This window comes from Homalodisca vitripennis, chromosome 6 (assembly GCF_021130785.1).
Source record: "Homalodisca vitripennis isolate AUS2020 chromosome 6, UT_GWSS_2.1, whole genome shotgun sequence".
Lineage (NCBI taxonomy): Eukaryota > Metazoa > Arthropoda > Insecta > Hemiptera > Cicadellidae > Homalodisca > Homalodisca vitripennis.
The window spans coordinates 12,452,126-12,472,043 of NC_060212.1; the positions used below are offsets into that span (position 1 = coordinate 12,452,126).

A 19,918-nucleotide genomic window follows, 5' to 3' on the forward strand; every position below is an offset into this window, starting at 1 on the left:
AATAAAGGTTCTTTTTGTCCTACGCAGGCTGACTATGTCACGTTTTTCTTTCCCATCAGCAAAATCATTATTACTGTTCATATTTCCTACTTCCAAAAGGAATCTATTTTGTAGAGGTTGGTGAAGTCTTGATCACTAGCCAAAGTGTCTGGCGTCTATATTTGAAGTATAGTACAGTGGGCATAGTGGTGAACGGGAAACTCCAATTCGGCTATTCTGAAGTTTGCCATGAAAAATTGGCGAGGAAGGCCTTCTTTAACAAGATATTTAAGAAGTGATTCCCACTACTTTCTGTTGGCTCCATTTCATATTGGGTTCCCTCTTAGCAAACGTGTCCATAACTCCAAAGGGGAGGAGATCCATTTAAGGACAACCCGTTCTTCCTAGATTATCGAAGGTTCATACCTCAAGGCAAGAAAATTATTGAGAGCAATAAAGTTTTATCAAAAACTAAATGTTTTTCGATTGAGAGATTGTATCGCTCTATAGACTAGTTCTTGATGTGGTGTACTGTTCTACATAGTTGTGATGCTTATAATTCTTGTTGTATGTTTTATTCTGTATGTGGACAAATTCGTTGAATCAGCTATGTATATAACTTGTATGTTATATTATATTTATAATGTATGTATAAATTTGTCAATAACAAATTTATTGACAAAATAAAAACATTCTATTCCACTCTTATTAAGAACAGTGCCTTGCTTATCCAGTTCTTTTAGGGAACAAAGAGTGAGAATTGTAGACTGTGAGTCAACAAAAACTACATTATTAGTGATGCAACGCTCCTGAACATCTATTGCGCTGTCCAGATTTAAATGATATGATGTGATATATCATATTGATGATATACTGTGATCTATTGAGTTTCCGTTGTTCCCAATATATGTTCTAGTTGCAGATATAAACCAACTAGAAGTAAACACTTCGGTAGGTATACTGTAACTCAACATAACATGTTCCAGGCTATACTGTATAAACCATTATTAGACAGTGGATTAGCTAAGGAAGCCTCGACTAATAGAGTACAAACAAACACAAGTTCTAATTGCACTCTTCGAGGACTTTAAAACCTATCAGAAAAAGGTATACAGTGAAAGATTTACTAATCAAGTTTCAACAAATTAAACATTGCTTTACGAAATACCAACGGTTTAAACCTCCAAATTAACTAGGTCGGATACTATTAATGTAGGTAAAATGAGAATGGGACATGCAAATGTAAATATTCGTATATTATCAAGCTAAAGGGATACTTGACACCAGTATGTTTAAATTATAAAATGCACAAGGAAGAAACTATAAAAAAACGTTTGTCATTAGATTGTAGAAAATATACCTATACAAGATAACAGTTTTTAGTTGACAAACACATTTATTTCCCCGCAGTATAATTAATATGCTCTAATTGATATACTGAGTACAAGTGAAATTTAAACAAGTAAGGATATAAACTAATGTTTAAACGGCATTAGAAGATTTATGTACATTTTTAAAGAATATTATAAGAATAATGTAACACTCACTAATGAATCAAAGTGACAGTATAGTGTGACTTGAAATTTTATTGGTAATATCCAAAACTCACCAATTGATAAATCAGAAAAAAAACTTTGTGTTTGTTTACAGGAACTCGAATTTGTATAGGTTATGTTGTACAGTGTAAATAGGTATTAATAGGTCGTGAAATGACTACATATAAGATCTGTAAAAGTTTTTCTGAATTCAAGGAAGATCTGAAAAAACATGAAAAAAATACCACTTTAAAATATGTTGTTGTTAGGTCAGAGAAAAAATTCAGTATTCCTGAAGGTTAGTCAACTGTTTTTGTTAATAAGTCACATTAGTATATAAGGTAGCTTATAATACTGACTTTGTAGAATGACAGACTCGCAAACAAAATATTAAATTTTACCACAACTTTGTTATAATAAATCAGTATTTTTAAAGAATGAGTCCGATTGTTTAACCATAAATTATTTACCAAAAAATAATAACTCTTTAATACATTGATTGTGGTTGACAAATTTAATGACAACCCGACTGTTGTAAATTCTCTACATGACTAGTGTTGCAGTGAAGGCGTTGGGCAGGATACAATAAGCGGACCCGGTTTTTTATATCGAAGAATGTAGTCACCGATACCTAATATTTGCATCTCAAATCCTAGACTATCAATCGATATAAAAGTACTTAGTCCTCAATAACAATCATATGTTTTAAATTAAAAAATGAATTTAATATTTACAGTGATCAAACAAATTATTATAACCAAAATTAGGAAAACTGAAGACGACCATATTTGCTCCTCTCACAGTTACAGTGGTTTCTTTCCCACAAATTTCACATAACGAGTTTATCGGTACCAGTGCAACATGTTGATGCCACGACAAACATGTCTTATCATCTTTCAAAACAATGTCATGTAGTTTTATAAAATTGAGTGCCATTTTTAATAATCAAAATTACTTATGTAAAATTGAAATATTAATCTACGTGTATTATTTTTAAGTGTTTACAGCTGTTGATGTAGATTATTTATTAAGTTAATAGTTTAAAATAATTAATCAGTATCAATTGATTATATCGATGGTTGTGATTAAGTAATATCGTTTGCCAATTTCGATATAAAAAACGGGGTCTGCTTATCATACCCTACCCAAGGCGTTAACTTAATCTGTTAAAATATTGATAAAATCAAAGCTTTTACTGTCAACATTCTTCAGTATATTGGGTATTTACTTTTTTGTCGATATTGGTTACTATTAAGTATAAATGCTAAAGAATTAATTACCTAGAAGCAATGGATTAATTATACAAAACTCTGTTGAAAACACTTTGGATTTCTATTTTTGCTGTCATAATTTGTTCTATTAATGGCAGGATTGGTTCTATCTTATTTTGCAAGTTCAAGGAATTAAGGTGTATGCCCAATAATAAAACTAAAAACAGGGGTAACTGGTTTAATGACGATTTAAAATATCTTAGATCTTTGTTAATGGTTGCTTATGACAAGTACAAAGTTTCTATGTCTATATTTGATAAAAATTTTTATGCCAGACTTAAACGGTCTTATCGAGCAGCCATTGATGAAGCAAAAATAAATTACAATGCTAATCTTATAGAAAACTCAAATAACAAGTGTAAAGCAGCCTGGTCCATTGTTAATGATATTAACAATACAGTTAAATATAAGTCGAACTGGGACTTAAACCCTGATAATTTTAACAATTATTTTATTGATTCCATAACTGAAATAAGGTCTAATATAAAAAAGCCTAGCTCAGTATTGGCTACTGAAATGTGCCCAATGTTTGCAAACCCAGATAGTTTTAAGTGGAATCAAGTGTCAGTTTCTGAAATAAGGTCTGTTATAAGTCAAATGAAAAAAACAGATAGTAAGGATTTCTATGGCCTATCTAGCAATATGTTGAAGGAAATAGTGGATCATGTTGCAGAACCACTTACCATTAGTATTAATTTATGCCTGGAGCAGGGTGTATTTCCTGATAGTCTGAAAATTTCCAAAGTAATACCGGTATTTAAAAAAAGGGCCTACAACAAGTCCAGCAAGTTTCCGTCCTATCTCGCTTATTCCAGTCTTTGGTAAAGTAATTGAGCACATTGTCTATAAGCAGGTAAGCCTGTACTTGGAATCGCATGGATTATTGTCTGATCAACAGTTTGGCTTTAGGCAAGGTAGATCAACAATATCTGCCATTGATACTGTAGTAAGGGAGATTCTCAATGCTTTTGAGTCCAAAGAGTATGCCTGGGCCACTTTTATTGACCTAAGCCGTGCTTTTGACTGTGTTGATCATAGCTTGTTGCTTGAAAAGATGGAACAGTATGGCATCAGTGGATCTGCAAAACAATTTTTTAGATCTTATCTGTCTAGGAGGAGTCAAGCTGTTTATCTTGATGGCCGGTGGTCTTCAGCTAGGGAGCTTAGATGTGGTGTTCCACAGGGGTCTATATTGGGCCCTCTTTTGTTCTCAATAGCAATAAATGATTTACCTATTAATATTCAACAGTCTAAAACTTGTATGTATGCTGATGACACCAATTTTCTTTCTATTGATAAAAACTTCATTGATCTACAATTACAAGTCAATAATACCTTAGAACTAGCTTCAAATTGGTTTTCAGCTAATAACTTACTTTTAAATAATGACAAAACTAAATCAGTTCTGTTTAGTCTTAGGCCTGTTAAAGATGATATTGAGTTTGATAATTGTGTCAAGTTTTTAGGTGTGTACATTGATTGTAAGCTGTCATGGGCAAAACACATTGAACAAATATCAACTAGGCTATCTCGTGTGATTTATCTATTAAGACGTCTTACGAGTTGTGTTTCCTAAACATTATATTGTTACTGTTTACTATGGTCTATTTCAGTCCATAATAAGCTATGGTTTGATTTTCTGGGGCAATTCCAGCAACCTTAAAGATATCCTCTTGATACAGAAGAAGGCTGTTCGAATAATTACCAAGTCTCACTATCTGACTAATTGTAAACCACTTTTTATTAATTTAGGTATTTTAACTGTTTTTAATCTCTATATATTTTATTTGTTGTTATATATATTCATAAAGATATTTTATTATATAATGTAAGGAATGAAATCCAGGAAAGATTTACAAGGCATGGTAATCGTCTTGATGTACCCTTCACAAGATTGGAAAAAATTAGATCTAGCCATACTATAATGTGTATTAGACTATATAATAAGTTACCACTCTCAACCAAAGATTTATCTTTTAGTATCTTTAAATGTAAGTTACATAGATGGCTGGCTGCTCATCCCTTCTATAGTATCGATGAATTTTTTAAACATGCCAAATTCTGAAATTAATGTTTTGTAAGTTTGTTATATATGTAAGATTTATTTATTTTATTTATTGACTATTTATTTTAGTTTATTATTTAGTTTAAGATTTTATTTGATATTTATCAATGTTATTTTAATTCAAGAATTAGGTATAGCAAAAATGATGTTTTATATTATCAATTTACACTAGTTAGTCCTACCTAAGTAGTATAAACATTAACTATGACAAGTTATGATTTGTAACATAAAATGATGACCATGTCGATTGCTATATGCCTAAAGACAATAAAGATTTTGATTTTGATTTTGATTTGATTTTGATTATTTTTCAAGTTTGGGGTATCTTTTATAGTTAGGCTACTATTTTTCTAGGAAGGACATGCAAATTTTGTGTTGATAGTAATGATTGACCTATTACATCTTAATACTTATAATTATTATTTGGTATTATTAAATCAAATTATAATATACCTAATATACTTTTAATTTTTTGTGCATTTTATAGGCATGCATTATTTTCAAATTAAATAATTTTAAGAAACTGTTCTACATTGAAACTTTTTATTATTATATGTGAAAGAGCATACTTTACATTTAAAAATGAGCATATTTCCGGCTACCAGCACGAGGTAAAGCAACGCTGTGCTGATGGCAATGGACGAAAAACATCCCTCGGAATGGTACCAATCAATAACATTTCTAAAGGCTAATCACTAACACTTGAGGTCTAAAAATATTGCAATCTCGCCTATTCATATTCTATGTAACAGTGCAATGGCCGACAATGGCTACTGCACTAGAAGTAAACAAAAAATTAAAATTCCCATTACGAATTAAAAGAAAAGATCAACACGCCCTTTCCCTCCATTCTGACACAATAATAATTGCCTACATTAATCTACAAACGCTACACTAATTTTTACATTGGATATGAAGTAGATAAACATCACATACTAGCACCAAAAAAGAGAAAGAACATTGTCTGTTTTTTTATTATTATTTATGCAATTAAACCTAAACAATGAGGAGAAGCAACACTGAGATACCCAAAGAAGTTACACTATGCAAACAAGACTGTAACAACTAAGGAAAAACTACTAATAAACTTCACCATTGAGATAGAAACTGTGGCAAAAACAGGAAAAAAGAACTGAAAAACTTCAATTACCCTCAAATGCAGTTGATACCTAGACCTAATCTCCCTCTCGTTTTCTCGTGTGAATGTTAATAACTAGTTATATCTCCTATTATACATAGATTTCTTTAGTTGGTTACTCCCCACCCATCAAAAAAAAAGTTTCAAATTGTTTTAGGTAAGGTGGCTCAGAAAGTAAACATTTAGGTTACCCAAAATCATAGTAACCTAACAAACAAAACAGCATTTTATCAACATTTTATGCTCAGCTCTTATTTCTTCCCCTGGTAATCTTGGCTAGTACAATAAAATAAGGATTTCTACTCAAAACCTTAGTTATGATGGGAAAGGTTAAATCAATGTGAATGTTGAGTAAGCTCCAATTCACTTCCTTTTTTTTCTCTTAGGACAAGAAGCTTATAAATTGCACTTAGTCCTGTAAGAACCTTTACGCTGCTTCCGGAGTGACAGGATATTCAGGATGGGTAAGGTTTGGGGATTAGGGGCCACCTCCTATCAAGATCTATGAGGACGAATTAGGGCACTACATCTCATGTCATATCTCCCGGAAGAAGGGGAGGTCAGCTCTGAACCAGCCTCTCCAGTCAAAGTAGGCAGGGGTGGCACACCCTTGTTGAGGTTAATAAGAACCTTTGAAGTTAGGGAACAAACCCCACCAACTCCAACAGTCATGTCCCGCTGTAGACTATACCTATCAAATTGCCCATGAACCCCAGAATCTCAACATTTGTGGTTGGTGATGTGCCGCTCCTGGACATCCATAAGGTTGCCCAGATTTAAGTGACACACCTGTTTTTGCTGTGCCCAGTGGTGGGTTCAACTGGAAGGTAATAAACCAGCCAGAAGTGATCCCTGCTGGGTAAAAAAAAAGCTGCTTAAAAAAAGGTTATTCATAACCTTAGTTATGATGGGAAGGGTTAAATCAATGTGAATGTTGAGTTTATCTCCAATTCATTTCTTTTTTTTCTCTTAGGACAAGAAGCTGAGATATTGCACTTAGTCCTAGAGGGGCCTTTGAATTACTTCTGGAGTGACAGGATATACTGGACGGGTGAGGTTGGTAGTATGGGCCGCCTCCTCATTCATTTCAGTCATGTCCCTTTGGAAGAAGGAGAAGCTAGATCTGTACCAACCTCTCCGGTCAAAGCAGGCAGGTGATAGCATGTGTTTATGTCTAGGTTGTGCCATCCCTGGATACTGATAAGGTTGTCCAGATTGAAGTGATAATCAGTTTTTGCTGTTTTGAGTGTAGGTTCAACTGGAAGGTATAAACCAGACAGAAGTGAACCCTACTGAAGTCCAGTTCACCTTCCTTTTAGAGCATGGTCTGAAATCTGATGCTGTACTATTGTATTGTATATTTAACGCAGGTACAATTGTGCACCTGATGAGACAATGAGAATATCTTCATCTAGATTACTTTATATTTTGTTGTCAGGTGTCTCCATCCAATGGATGTAAAGAGTTCATTTTTAACTTCTTCATCGCAGACTGTTTTTGGATCTCTTAGACGAACATGACTCCAGGAGTAAAGTTTGTGACACCGTCAGATTAAGACCCTGCACTAAGAGAAAGGTGAACTGGAGCTAAACTCAACATTCACAACAAAGGATTGTCAGTATAAGTGTTAACAGAGATTTAATGTTTTTTTTTAATTTATGTGGATTTTTGTTGTTTAATAGTAATAGCCAAATTGGTTGAACCAACAATTTAATGTACTGCAAACTGGATTTTTATGTAACTCAGTTGCTAAGAACTCACTTTTATTTGCTGTAAAGTTTTGTAGCCTTTATTGTACATTCCAGAATGAACAAGGATGGAACGGTGAGTATTCCAATGCCATTAAATACTTAATTACTACAATTCTGATCGATCAATAACGCTTTGTCCTATGTTAGTTAAGAGGAGGTTTTTTGGTGTCTTCCTTCTCTTAACTGAAAACCTTTACCAACCAGCCAATAACTTCTGAAATTAAATGCTAATTCCGTGTTCACTTACATATATACTCAAATTAAGAAATAAAGCTTTTAAAACAACCAAATTTTGTATTTCTAATATTTTCAAGCGTATTGCTTTGAAATATTTGCTATTCACTCAGCCGTCTTGAAGTGAATAAATTTCTTCGCTCGGACGGACAAACTTGGGATATTCAAACGAGTATTTATTTACTTGAAATGTAGTCGATAAGATTTTTATTTTTATAAACTGTATGGTTATTATTAACATAAAAGATAATTTGTATTTTTTCAGTGATAATTCATGATAAGAAAAAAGTATACTGGCATGATGACACACCTTACTTGAAAGTCGGTATAAGAATTTATGCTTGTCACCGAGGAAAGGACACAAACTTGTATCAGAAGAAGAAGTACGCTGAGGACAGAGATAATAAGGTAAACCTAACCATAAATATTTGTTCAGTATCAGGATTAGGTTTATTGTTAGCATTCATATATATTAATATTACGCTATGTAAATACACAGTTATGAAACCACTGGGTACAAAATTTTAAATGTTTATAATGAATACTCAAAACTTTTATTCAGGATTTCAATATTATTATGTATTCAATACCAATACTAGATTGCAAGAATGTGGTTTACCTATAAATAGTTTTAGTAGAGTTTGTAACTTTTATAAGGTTTTGAAGGGTACCTATACAAAATTAATTAAACATTTTGAGAACAGGTTTAAAAAGGTTTTAAATGCTAAAACACAACGTTAACCATGTATTACATTACAAGTTTATTTTAAACACAAAACACCAAAAGAGAAATTAAAAAAAACTATCAATGGTTCTGTGTGACAAAATGTTGTCTGATGAAATGGGTGTGAATTTAAACTTAATGAATATTATCAGCAGACCATTAGCACCTGAATATTAGTTTTAACAAAATGCTTACTTGCTCTTATCTCTATAATAATGTAAAAATAAAATTACATCAATAACAGAATAAACAGTAAATGTAAAACAGAATTGCTAAAACTATTTTGCTGTATAAAATTGACTGGCGATAGAAAACAGAAATTTAATTGCAATACTTTTGAGAACATGAGAAATAGGCTTGTAGAAAAGTCTAGAATTGCTTTTCACAGTTGTTGATTTCAGTTCAAATTAGGCCTTTTGGAATACTGATATTGTAAATTACCGGTAAAACTTATAATTACAGTCAATAAATCAAGGTCATAAAATAGATTTTTAACATTAAAAATAAATCGAAGATGACACACACATGATGAAATGTTTCCTAAAGACTTATAATATAGTGTTGTTGTGTCAGCTGCACTAAAACGATATACCTACCTGTATGACCATTTCTTTGTCATCCATGAGTGGTGCATAACAACTTTTACAAATACACTTCATGCGAAGTATAGTTTCAGTGCTATAGATATAGTCAATAGTTATTCTTTATTATCAGTTTAATTTTTAACAGATAAAATATTAAAAATATAAAGTATTTAAATAAAAAAATTCTCAATGGTTTTTGAAAAAACCTTTTTCAGAATGTAGAAGGCTTTGTCTTTGAATCTTCTTCATAACAGCTTGTTCATCATCACAAGGTTTGCAGCTTTAAGTGGTCTGTTAGCTTATTGAGCATTTCCATTCCTGCATATGTTTGGTTTATTTCAAACATAATTATTCTGTGGACTTAATAATTGGTTATAACTGTCAGGATTTTCAAAAGATCTTTGAAAAGATCTCTGCAGCTGTTCTTGAGCCCACACCTTTTATTATTCTGATAGTTCTTATCTGTAGTAATATCATAGCTTAAACGACTTTTCCCATACATGGTGAATGGGAATATCTTTATTTACAATCTTCAAGATTATAAATAGTGTCTAATAAAAATACATCAGGGATATAAAGTGTTTTGAAGAAATTCTTTCAGCTTATAGAATGGTTGATCTAGAACCCATTCATGTAGAGCTGTCTTCAGTTCCTTTCCTTTTTTGGACAGCAGGTACAGGTAGAGTGGTCGCAGATTGTAGAGCTTCATTCTCATCTATGTAAGTTTCCGCTTGGATTTTCTTTCAGACAATTTGCTGGGAGGTTGTAGAGTGCAGCATTTCTGATATTGTAGAGGTGTACATCAGTGTTCCTTTAATGATTTTCTCCATCAGTGTACATTATCATTTCTTGAATGCAAAGTGAAATAATAGTGAGAATCTTCAGATATTTGAAGGCTTCTCTACAGCTTACAAAAGGTTGGAAGCCAGCCAGTGTCCTAATATATTTCTTTTGTATGGTAGTATTCATTGAAGATTTGTAGCAGAAGTTCTGACACAAGCAGGCAGACAATATCGGAGGTGGGATTTGAAAGGGAGAAGTACGTTATTTTTTTACTCTTTCTAGGCTACTGAGGGAAATTATCTGTTTTATAGTAAAGTGACTAGTGTTGAAATTTTTGCTGAGGTTGAACATGTGATTAATCCAATTTAGGTCTGTATCTATTGTTGTTCCAAGGAATTTGAACTGACCAACAAGACTGATTTCAGGAATAGCTGGAACTTCTGATGTTCTCATTCCAAAAGTGATTTGTATTCTAGTCTTCGATGGGTTTACTACAAGATCATTTCCGTAGCAGTACTGGATGGCCATGTTAAGGGCAAATTTATGTTGAGACTGCAAGGAATCTGCAGAATGTGGATTCAGGAACAAAGTAGTATCATCGGCATACATAAGAGTGGTACAGAAGTTTCTTAGGTGTTGGAGTATGTTATTGGTAAAAACAATAAAATTACTGGTCCTAATACAGAGCCTTGTGGCATACCTCGTTGCACAGAAAGAATTTTTGTAATACTTAAGCTAGATGCTTCTGGAACACTAGTTGCCTAGTTCATTTTAAGGTGGTGCAGTTTGTGTTTGGTACCTCGTTAATTTTTCTTATTTAAAAAAATGCCTATAGATCCTTGTGGAGGGAAATTGGGGGAGGTTTCATTGCCAAAATAAATTTGAAATTAAACAAAATATTTAACTCAGCCAAAACCTGATAGCACCATGTTAAGACATACAGGTTGATCTGAGTCTGGGTGTCAAAACTGCATTCAAAAGTGATTTGACTAAACACTTTTTGGCCGATTCTGTTTGTGTGACCAATTATTTACATACAGGTTAGAATACCTACACATAATGTTAATGTTTATGGTTACCAAAATAGTGTGGACTCTGAGACTAAATACAGTAACATTATTTAGCATTTTTACATGTAAAAATCTTTATAGTATTCTGTTTTTTAATAGAAATAAATAGCTTTTTCCGTTAATTTTACATGATTTTACAATTGTTAATATTGGGAATATTTTTTGCTTTATTAATTACCCATAACAACCTTTTTTCCAGGCCTTGAATGACCACACATTTACAAAACGTTACAATCAATTGAAACCATCAAAGAAACTGGACTGTCCAGCCTCCTTCACTGTAACCAGAGTATTAAGAATTTTAGACCAAAAGGTAAGTAAGTAGTTCATTTATCACTTGCTTTTTTCAATTGCATAAAAATTTATATTAAGTGGCAAAGAAATTATGCTAAGCAAACAATTAATTATTTGAGTTTCTAGTCATATCATTAAAGGCATTATGTTGCTGTCACTCAACTCTGTGTGGATGACAGTCTGTCAGTGCTTGATCACATCGTGACTATCAGTCTACCATAGCTTAATTATATAGTGACTGAAAATCTATTATAGCTTAATGGCTAGTTCTTGTTAATTTTGTACTTATTTATTAAACTAGAATAGTGATAATTTCATGCTTTATAGTGTAATGATAGAAATGGAGGTAGAGGCCAATGTAATGATATAACTTTGTCAAAGAGGAAATATTTACCTTCCTGCAGATTTAAGATTGCCAGAAATTTTTTCTTCAAACTCAATGAACCCAGTGATGTAGCTTATGGTAAGCTTCGTGACTAAAAATTTAATTTTACTGATCCTATTTTCTTAAATTCTATTAAACAATTATCATATTTTTGGAAACATAAATCTCAGTGAATGTAATTATACAATTCCTCCTCCACTCTTAGTTAATTGTTTTTTTTTATGTTTAATAACCCATTATTTTCACTTGAATATAATCATAAATGTTATACTTAATTGTTAAAATATATGTGATGCAAAACGTAAAATTGGACCATTTGTCGATACAAAAAAAATTAGTTATTTTTATAATCTTATTAGGAATAAAATTCTGGACATTTTGTTACTCAAACCATACAAAATATATTTATATTTGGCTGTTCATATATATATATATATATATATATATATTATTGTAACTGACGAAAAAAGGGAGTTTTGAGAAAAACAAGGTCAAAGTTTACTAAACACAAAACACATTTTATTTTTCTTATTTAACATATTTAAGAAATGAGACTTTCACCAAAATGTTCTTTGGAATGTCCTTTGTCAAGACCTATCATTAAAAAGAAAAAGAATGGATTTAAAAATTGTCCATCTGTAGAAAACATAGAGGTTGTTAAAGTGTACGCTTGCGCTTGGCTGGACGGGAAGGTCCTGCAACATCCAAAGCTCTGGTAGGCTCAGGATTCTCAGTATCTCCCGGATTTTTCTCAGGTTCTTCAGGACATCTACTTGGAGCAGGACACATCAAATCCTTGAACTCATCCTTACAGTATGGTCTAATATTTTTGTACAGATAGTTCTTGCGAGCTTCCAAAAGTCCAGGTGGTTGGATAACCTCAGGAAATCCAGCAGGTCCATTTTTGTCTGGGAAGATGGTGTGCACAAACTCAATGCTATCTAACTCAGATTTACATACTACTTTGCCTTTATTATTAGAGGCAAACTGAAAATGGTTGAATTTAGTAATTTTTGGCACTTTGGTACATTTATGTTCAGTGAAAAAGCCTTGCCAATCGTGAACATTTACAGCAACATCACCTTTCTCATTTCCAACTGCAATTGCAGTGTTCACTTTTGAGGTTGGTGTAGAATGTTCCACTGTCTGGACAAACTCACTCACTGACAATATGTGGGTGACTCTGAATTTTTTTCAGTAATCCAAAGGCCCAGTCACAAGAAAATTTTGTGTGACCAACAGGCAAGAATGATAATACAATTTTGTTGTTCTTTCCTTGGCAAACTCACCATGCGAGGTAGCCCAATAAAATATTGTTTTTATTTTGGGCCACACAATTATCTGCATGAATGTACATGGTTGTTTCCCCATGGCTTTGGTTGTTTAAATAATGGTAAAAAAAAACTTACAACAAGATTCGACCCTTTGCTGGTGCTAACACTCTTTGGTATGAGATAGTTTACCTGTTTATTAACATTACTCCAAATATCCCGACTTTAAAAGTTACTAAGAAATAGATGGGTCCTGGTTGTAAAGGGTTGCTCGGTATGTGCACTTGTTGTGCCATGTCAAAACTGTAATGCACTTCTGCATCAAGAAGACAGGAGTTCGGTGGAAATGTTTCTTTCTCATTAAAGTTTTCAACAGTCTCTATAATGTTAGCATTTTAATTTTCATTATTATTTTTGTGTGAAAACAGAACCTATTTATTCATGTTAATTATTAAAACTTTAGTCTTTCAATCAAAAGGGACCATTTGTCGCTTATGTTCGCTTCATTATTTTCCATGACAGAAAAGGTACCGAATGTCGGGGAATGTTTAATTTAAATTGAACAACGTTCTACATTGTGTAAAAGATGGTTGTAATTTGTCAAAATGCCGCTAGAATGCAGGAGAGTCCACTTTCTGAGCCTGTGTCTTTCACAAGGAAAAGGTACTGTATGTCGCTCCTATGTTAAATTTCCATAACGACATTTGGTCCCTTTTCTAAACAATGACGCGCTTGGATAATAACATGTTTTTAACATGTTTACAGCTGTTTTAGGTGATTTCAATGTACTTTCCAGATAGAGAAGAAGTTTTTAATTTAAAATAGCCCAAAAACCAAAAATGGCCAAACTTAACCCTGATCGTGATATTTAGCTTTATTGAAAAATATTGTTCCCTGACAAATGGTCCCTTTTCACGTTTCGCATCACATATTTCATTGGGAGATGAAGGATATAAAGCAGCTAATAATCCCTTTTGTAGGGTATTACAGATTCACCTGTACACGGTTGAAATTTCAAGGAATTTATTTATTATTTTGTATAATGAAGTGTTATGCATATGTTTTTTTCCAGGTGAGGGCCTCTAGTGTGACAAAGCAAGTGAAAAATAGAATTTCAAAAGTCATAAAACAGAAGATTTCAGATCATGAACTTGTTGGGGAAGACTGTTTTATCTACAATTTACCCAAACAGGAGGATCACAAGTTCCATCAGATTGGAACAGCTGGACCCACTGTCCAAAGTGGCAGAACACAAAATATATCAAGTTTAATTGAGAGGGGTAAAAATAATGAAATGGTTACTTCAAAATCACCAGATACGTTTGTAGACACAGAGTTGCCAGGAGCTGAAGAAAATACCAATATTTATTGTTATGACAACTCCATGATTGGAGATGTGGCAGCAACCGTTGAAGTTGTTGCTGGAACTTTGGAAGAGGAAGGAATTCGATCAGAAAGTGAAGGATACGAACAATTAAAGCCAAGAGAGTGCAATAGACAAGTCCTAATAGATCAGTGCAGTGCTAGCTTGAGAACTTTACAGAATATATTTTTGTGTTTGGATGAACAGAATGTGGCTAATCTTGCAACAGCATTAAAAGAAATTGTCAATGAGTTTTCTGTCAAAGTTGCTAGTGATAATAGGCCTAGTCTTCCTTTAGAAGTATCCTGTGAACATATTCAAATCAGAACTGAAAACTAAAGAACAAAATAGAAGGGTTAGCTTTGAAGCTGAAAGATGCCTGAATTGTTATCATCTAACATGAAAATGAAGAGAAGGTTGGGTAAAGGTGGGGAAACAGTTTTTAATACTTTGTATATACTTGTAAGATATTATAGTGTACAGTTTTTAATTGTTACATTTACTTTATTAAAGCCCTTAATAATATATTCCTACGTGTAAATTTTAATTTGTGGAAATAATTGTGGTCAATAAATTTAAATAACAATAATCGGAAACGCTTACCCACAGGAATAGTTGTATCATTTTGTGCTTGTGTGTAGTGAGTGACACAAATGGGTACTTTATGAGGGCTTCTTTTCTTCTTTGCCAAATTTAGAACGATTAAAAGTGTTATTTTGCATATAAAATTAAAAACAATTACTGTTCTATGATATGAATTTGTTAATCACCTGACAAAAATTCAACATTTTTACAGTTGAACTGATTTTTATTATATAACTAGCAGTTACCATCGGCTTCACATGGAATTTCCTGCTAACTAGTTGGGAAATCATATGCATATTCTTTTTTCATCACATTCCAAACATTCATGTGATAGTCATAGGAAGATATTCCAAACTCCTGATAATTTTTGAATAATTGAAATTTAAGCTTAAGGAGTACTACTTAGAGACCTCTGCCTTGCATGCTACACTGTTCTCAAGATAATATACGGACACATATGCAACATTCACCAAGACCTTTTCAAAATGTTGTGATGTAATAATATTTATGATTATTTAATTACCTAAAATGAAATGCACGCCTACATTGCAGGCCACCTAGCTTGCTGTCTTTGCTTGTTTTCTTGGTATTAGATTTTTAAAGCTATGAATATATAACTACTATTTATAAAAATTCTTTTGATTCATACTTATAAAAGTTTTGAGCAATTCTTTGAAATAGTTACTTATGAACACAACACCAAATACGCTCACAGATTAGAACTTTTCTTTCAGTTGCTGTTCTCAGTTGTAAGTACTAATCTTATCAAATCAAATAACTTTTAGTGTCGTATGGCAGTTATATGCAGTGATAGTGATAAAGTCAAATTTCAGTCAAATGCATTGTCAAAGAATTGTTAATAAGTATTAATAACATATATTAAAATAATTTTAAGAAGTGGCAATTATTAAATAACAAAGTAGAAATGAGATCCTTGTGGTTCTGTAGACTAGCGTGCTTGAAGTAGTAACTTTATAACATACATAAATATACCTAATATTATAAACTTCTCAATATAAAAATAATTAACATAAAACAGTAAAGAGAGCAATATTAACAGCAGTATTTAACAATTAAATAAATTAAAACAACATATAAATAACAATAATAAAAATTAACGAATAAATTAATATTAAAAGAGGCTTATTTAATATGGTTCATAGATAACAATGTTGGCTGGCATGAACCTAGCAAAGTAACAAGATCAATTTTAATGAAATAACAAATCAATAACAAATAAATTAAAAGGATATATCTTGACATGTCAGGAAGATATACTAATTAAGATATTGTGTGGCCTGACTGTGTGCTTTAATTTCTGGCATTTTGTCAGTGGTTTGTAAAAATTCAAATGACAAATAAAGAGCACTATAATTACAAATATCCAAACATCAAGACATCATTCTTCACAACATTTTTAATACTAATAGGATTATTATGATAACTTATTAAACATAATCAACCCAGATATGATAGTACATAGAGGTGAAGGATTTTAACTTCGTGTTGTATTGACATTTTACCAAATAAATTCTTTAATCAGGATACTTCCTTAAATATAGCAATGGTGAGCGTTTCTTATGCTTTAAAATCTATTCTTTTGAAGCAAAGTTTGGAAACCGAATTAATCAAATACAGTTTGGACAGCTTTATCAGGCCAGTAAGAGATGCCTACATCAGGGCCAATATGACACTGGAAACACAAAGCCTCTCGATACTCGTACTGGTTCATACTCTGCTACTCGTATCTGAGTGTCTTTAGTAACAGGCTTAGGCTTCATTTTATGTTACTCAATCCCACATGGTTCTAACTCTACAAAAACTTTTCAATGATGACAATCATCTGAGGAGGGGGATTGAGTGAAGATGAGGCTGTATTGTACTTGAATGTCCGACTTAAGTATTTCTATGATTGATATGAAAAGGTGCAATACTCCAAAGCAAACTGAAGTACCTTTTTATTATAATAAGTTTTACGAAAAATGTTTGACATGTTCGCAAGATACTTACGCTGCTTGGTAATAAAAATGTACAAACAAATAGAATTCCACACAAAACATACATTTTATCTATTTAGTTTAAGTATATTACTATGACATCACGCTTAAGTCAAAAATAAACCATATGAATAAAATGCAACACTAGTTTGTTTATAATTTGTCTTAATTATAATTTGACTCATGCATAACTTTTGAAATTAAACTAGCAATTTATTCAGCAAATTTGTTTATTGTTAAATAATTATGTACAGTGGACCAAAATATTAATAATCAACTCAGTTACAGTAAGTCAAATCACCATTTTTAGTGAAAATTTATATTGTTGACAATAACTCCTTGAGTTGTAGCTGGAGTTGTAAAAGTACCCGGCAGTGACAAAATGTTCAGTTGACATTTTAGTTTCTGTGGATGTTTTCAACCGATTTGCGGATGAGACAAATGTTTAGATAGCATGCATCTGGGTTGAAAACTCCGATAATCATCGAAATGGAGATTAAACTTGCCCTATATTTACAACATGCCCGTCCATTCTTTTAAACGAAAATTTGTCAATCTTGTAAAACTGAGCAAATAAGTAGGCCTATAACATCAGAATTTCAATTTTATTAATTTATTTCGCTTTAAAAGGCTCTGTATCACCATTTTTACAATTATCGCTAATCTTTCAATAGGAAACTATATACCAATTAATATTTTCAATATGAATTAATTTTGTCATTCCTCATACTGACCTAAAAAGGAAGCTTCAATGATGACTCTCAAGTTGAACAATACATAAATTTGTGACTAACAATCTTATATACTGGTTCTATAGATACTGGTATCTATAGAAACAAGAAAAGTGTGTATTATCTCACTATTGTCCATTTCCAAGGATACCACATGCCTCTTTTTTGTGGGTGTTTGTTGTTTCCTACTAGACATTCTTCAAAGAACAATCTAAAACAAAATAATAACAGCAAAATGAAAAAAAAGTCAGTGAGTAAGAAGCTAAAAATTAACTCTTTACATTGTTTTCACATGAGGAACACACAGACTACAAGAAATAGAAATATAGTATAATCCAAGTGTATAGGCATTCACGTTGTCTCATCAGTTGTACAATTGATCACAATGTTTAAATAAATAAATAAATAAAAATGCCTTTATTTCAAGCGTCTCATCAGTGTACAACTGTTTTACAGAGTAACTCAAGTCAAACTTAAAATTAAAAAACTACACATTATTTTCATGGTGCACATAAATGTAACAAAAAATATAATTAAGACGTATTCATAAAAATGAGATTTTACTCTAGACTTAAATGCTAGGATGCCCATTTGTTTGAGGTCCCAAGGGAGGTCATTATAAAGAGTAGGGCCAAAATAAGAAAACCCTTTTCTACCCACCTCTAGTTCCTGACCTTTGGAAAATGGGAGTAGCGCATCCTGCCGGGTGCTTCGCAGAGCCACCCCCCCCACGAGCAACGAGTCTTTCCACCAGGTACTGAGGCTCCTGCTGTACCAAGACCCGGTGGATGAGGTTGCAAGTCTGCATCCTACACACGGCATCAGTTGGCAAAAGACCGCAGCCTCACGATAGGCAGATATACGCTCCCGTCTACGAATGTTGTAAACGAAGCGGCACTGCGGTGTTCTGCAGCCTCTGCAATCGGGACATTTCCTCCCTGGTTAATGCTGTTGCCTGTATGCAGGAAAACAGTAATAGAGCACTGGACAAAAACTAATGACTGGACCAGCTGCAGCTTAGCAGATTCTGGCAGTATTGATCGGTACCTGTACAGACCTCGCAGCCTTCCTAAAGCCAACTTGGGAAACATGAGTGATGTGATCTGAGAAATGTGAGGCCCCTGTCAAGCACCACTCCCAAAGTCTTGACAGTATCACTCACCATCAACATTTTGTCACCAAGTTTAACGTGCATATCTCCAAGCAGGATTGTTTTTGACAGACAGTTGGCGGGGCAATATGAAGAATCATGCATTTTTCAGCGTTCAACTTGAGACCATGCTTCCGTGACCAATCATCTATTCTCTCCAGATCAGAGTTTACCCCTGCGAAAACTTGGTTAATGGAATCTGAACTCATAAGAAAAATGCAATTGACAGTCCATCAGCATAGGCATGCACCTTGCAGTGACTTACACAGTTGGACAGATCTGCAGTGTAAAGGGTGAACAAAATGGGCCCCAGACAGCTCCCCTGCGGCACTCCCCTTAATTTCTCAAGGGGAGGTGAGATATCGGTACCCAGCTTCGTCACCTGCAGTCTTTTTTCCAAGTAAGACTTGAACCAGACAATTGCACTCTCATGGAAGCCGAAGTGCTTCAATTTCGCAAGGAGCAAACTATGGCTTATGGAATCAAATGCCTGCGAATAATCAAGCATGATTATAGAGCTACACCTGCCGGCGTCCCTCCGACCCAAAAACATCTGCAAACATATTCAGCAATGCAGTGCAAGTGCTGTGGTTCTTTCTGAACCCTGATTGCAATTTTGGAAGCAAATTTTCATAATTAAGGTATTCAACAATCTGGCGAATTGCTAATTTTTTCGAGTACCTTGGACATTGCTGGCAAGACTGGAAATTGGTCCTTAGTTCACTGACATTTGAGGGATTATGTTTTTTAGGACAATGGATGAACTATACTTTTTTTCCATGACTGTGGGAACTCACCTTTTTTTCAATGACGTATTCATTAAGTGAGTTATAGCTTCGATGGCATATGGACTGACGGCTTTTATCATGTGCAATGCTTAACTTGTCCACTCCAACGGCTCTAGAGGTTATTTCATTTATTACCGATCTTACTTCATACTCTGATACTTCTTTGAATTCAAAACTCTTTTTTCGCCATTGTATATCTCTTGGTTGTATGAACTTATCA

General features: G+C 33.1%; 1 protein-coding gene across 1 annotated transcript; it reads left to right on the forward strand.

Moving 5' to 3' along the window:
- Positions 1-1,483: 1,483 nt before the first annotated feature.
- On the forward strand, positions 1,484-14,937 carry LOC124364110. Its single transcript, XM_046819310.1, has 4 exons — positions 1,484-1,812; positions 8,239-8,381; positions 11,334-11,447; positions 14,157-14,937. Exons 1-4 carry the CDS (start codon positions 1,689-1,691, stop codon positions 14,784-14,786), a joined length of 1,011 nt encoding a protein of 336 aa, XP_046675266.1. The 5' UTR covers positions 1,484-1,688; the 3' UTR covers positions 14,787-14,937.
- The last annotated feature ends 4,981 nt before the right edge of the window (positions 14,938-19,918 follow it).

Bases quoted from the DNA above. Each gene is read 5' to 3' on its own strand.
- LOC124364110 (XM_046819310.1), top strand. From the start codon at position 1,689: ATGACTACATATAAGATCTGTAAAAGTTTTTCTGAATTCAAGGAAGAT. The intron at 8,382-11,333 runs GTAAACCTAACC...CCTTTTTTCCAG, and splicing joins CTGAGGACAGAGATAATAAG to GCCTTGAATGACCACACATT. The intron at 11,448-14,156 runs GTAAGTAAGTAG...GTTTTTTTCCAG, and splicing joins TAAGAATTTTAGACCAAAAG to GTGAGGGCCTCTAGTGTGAC.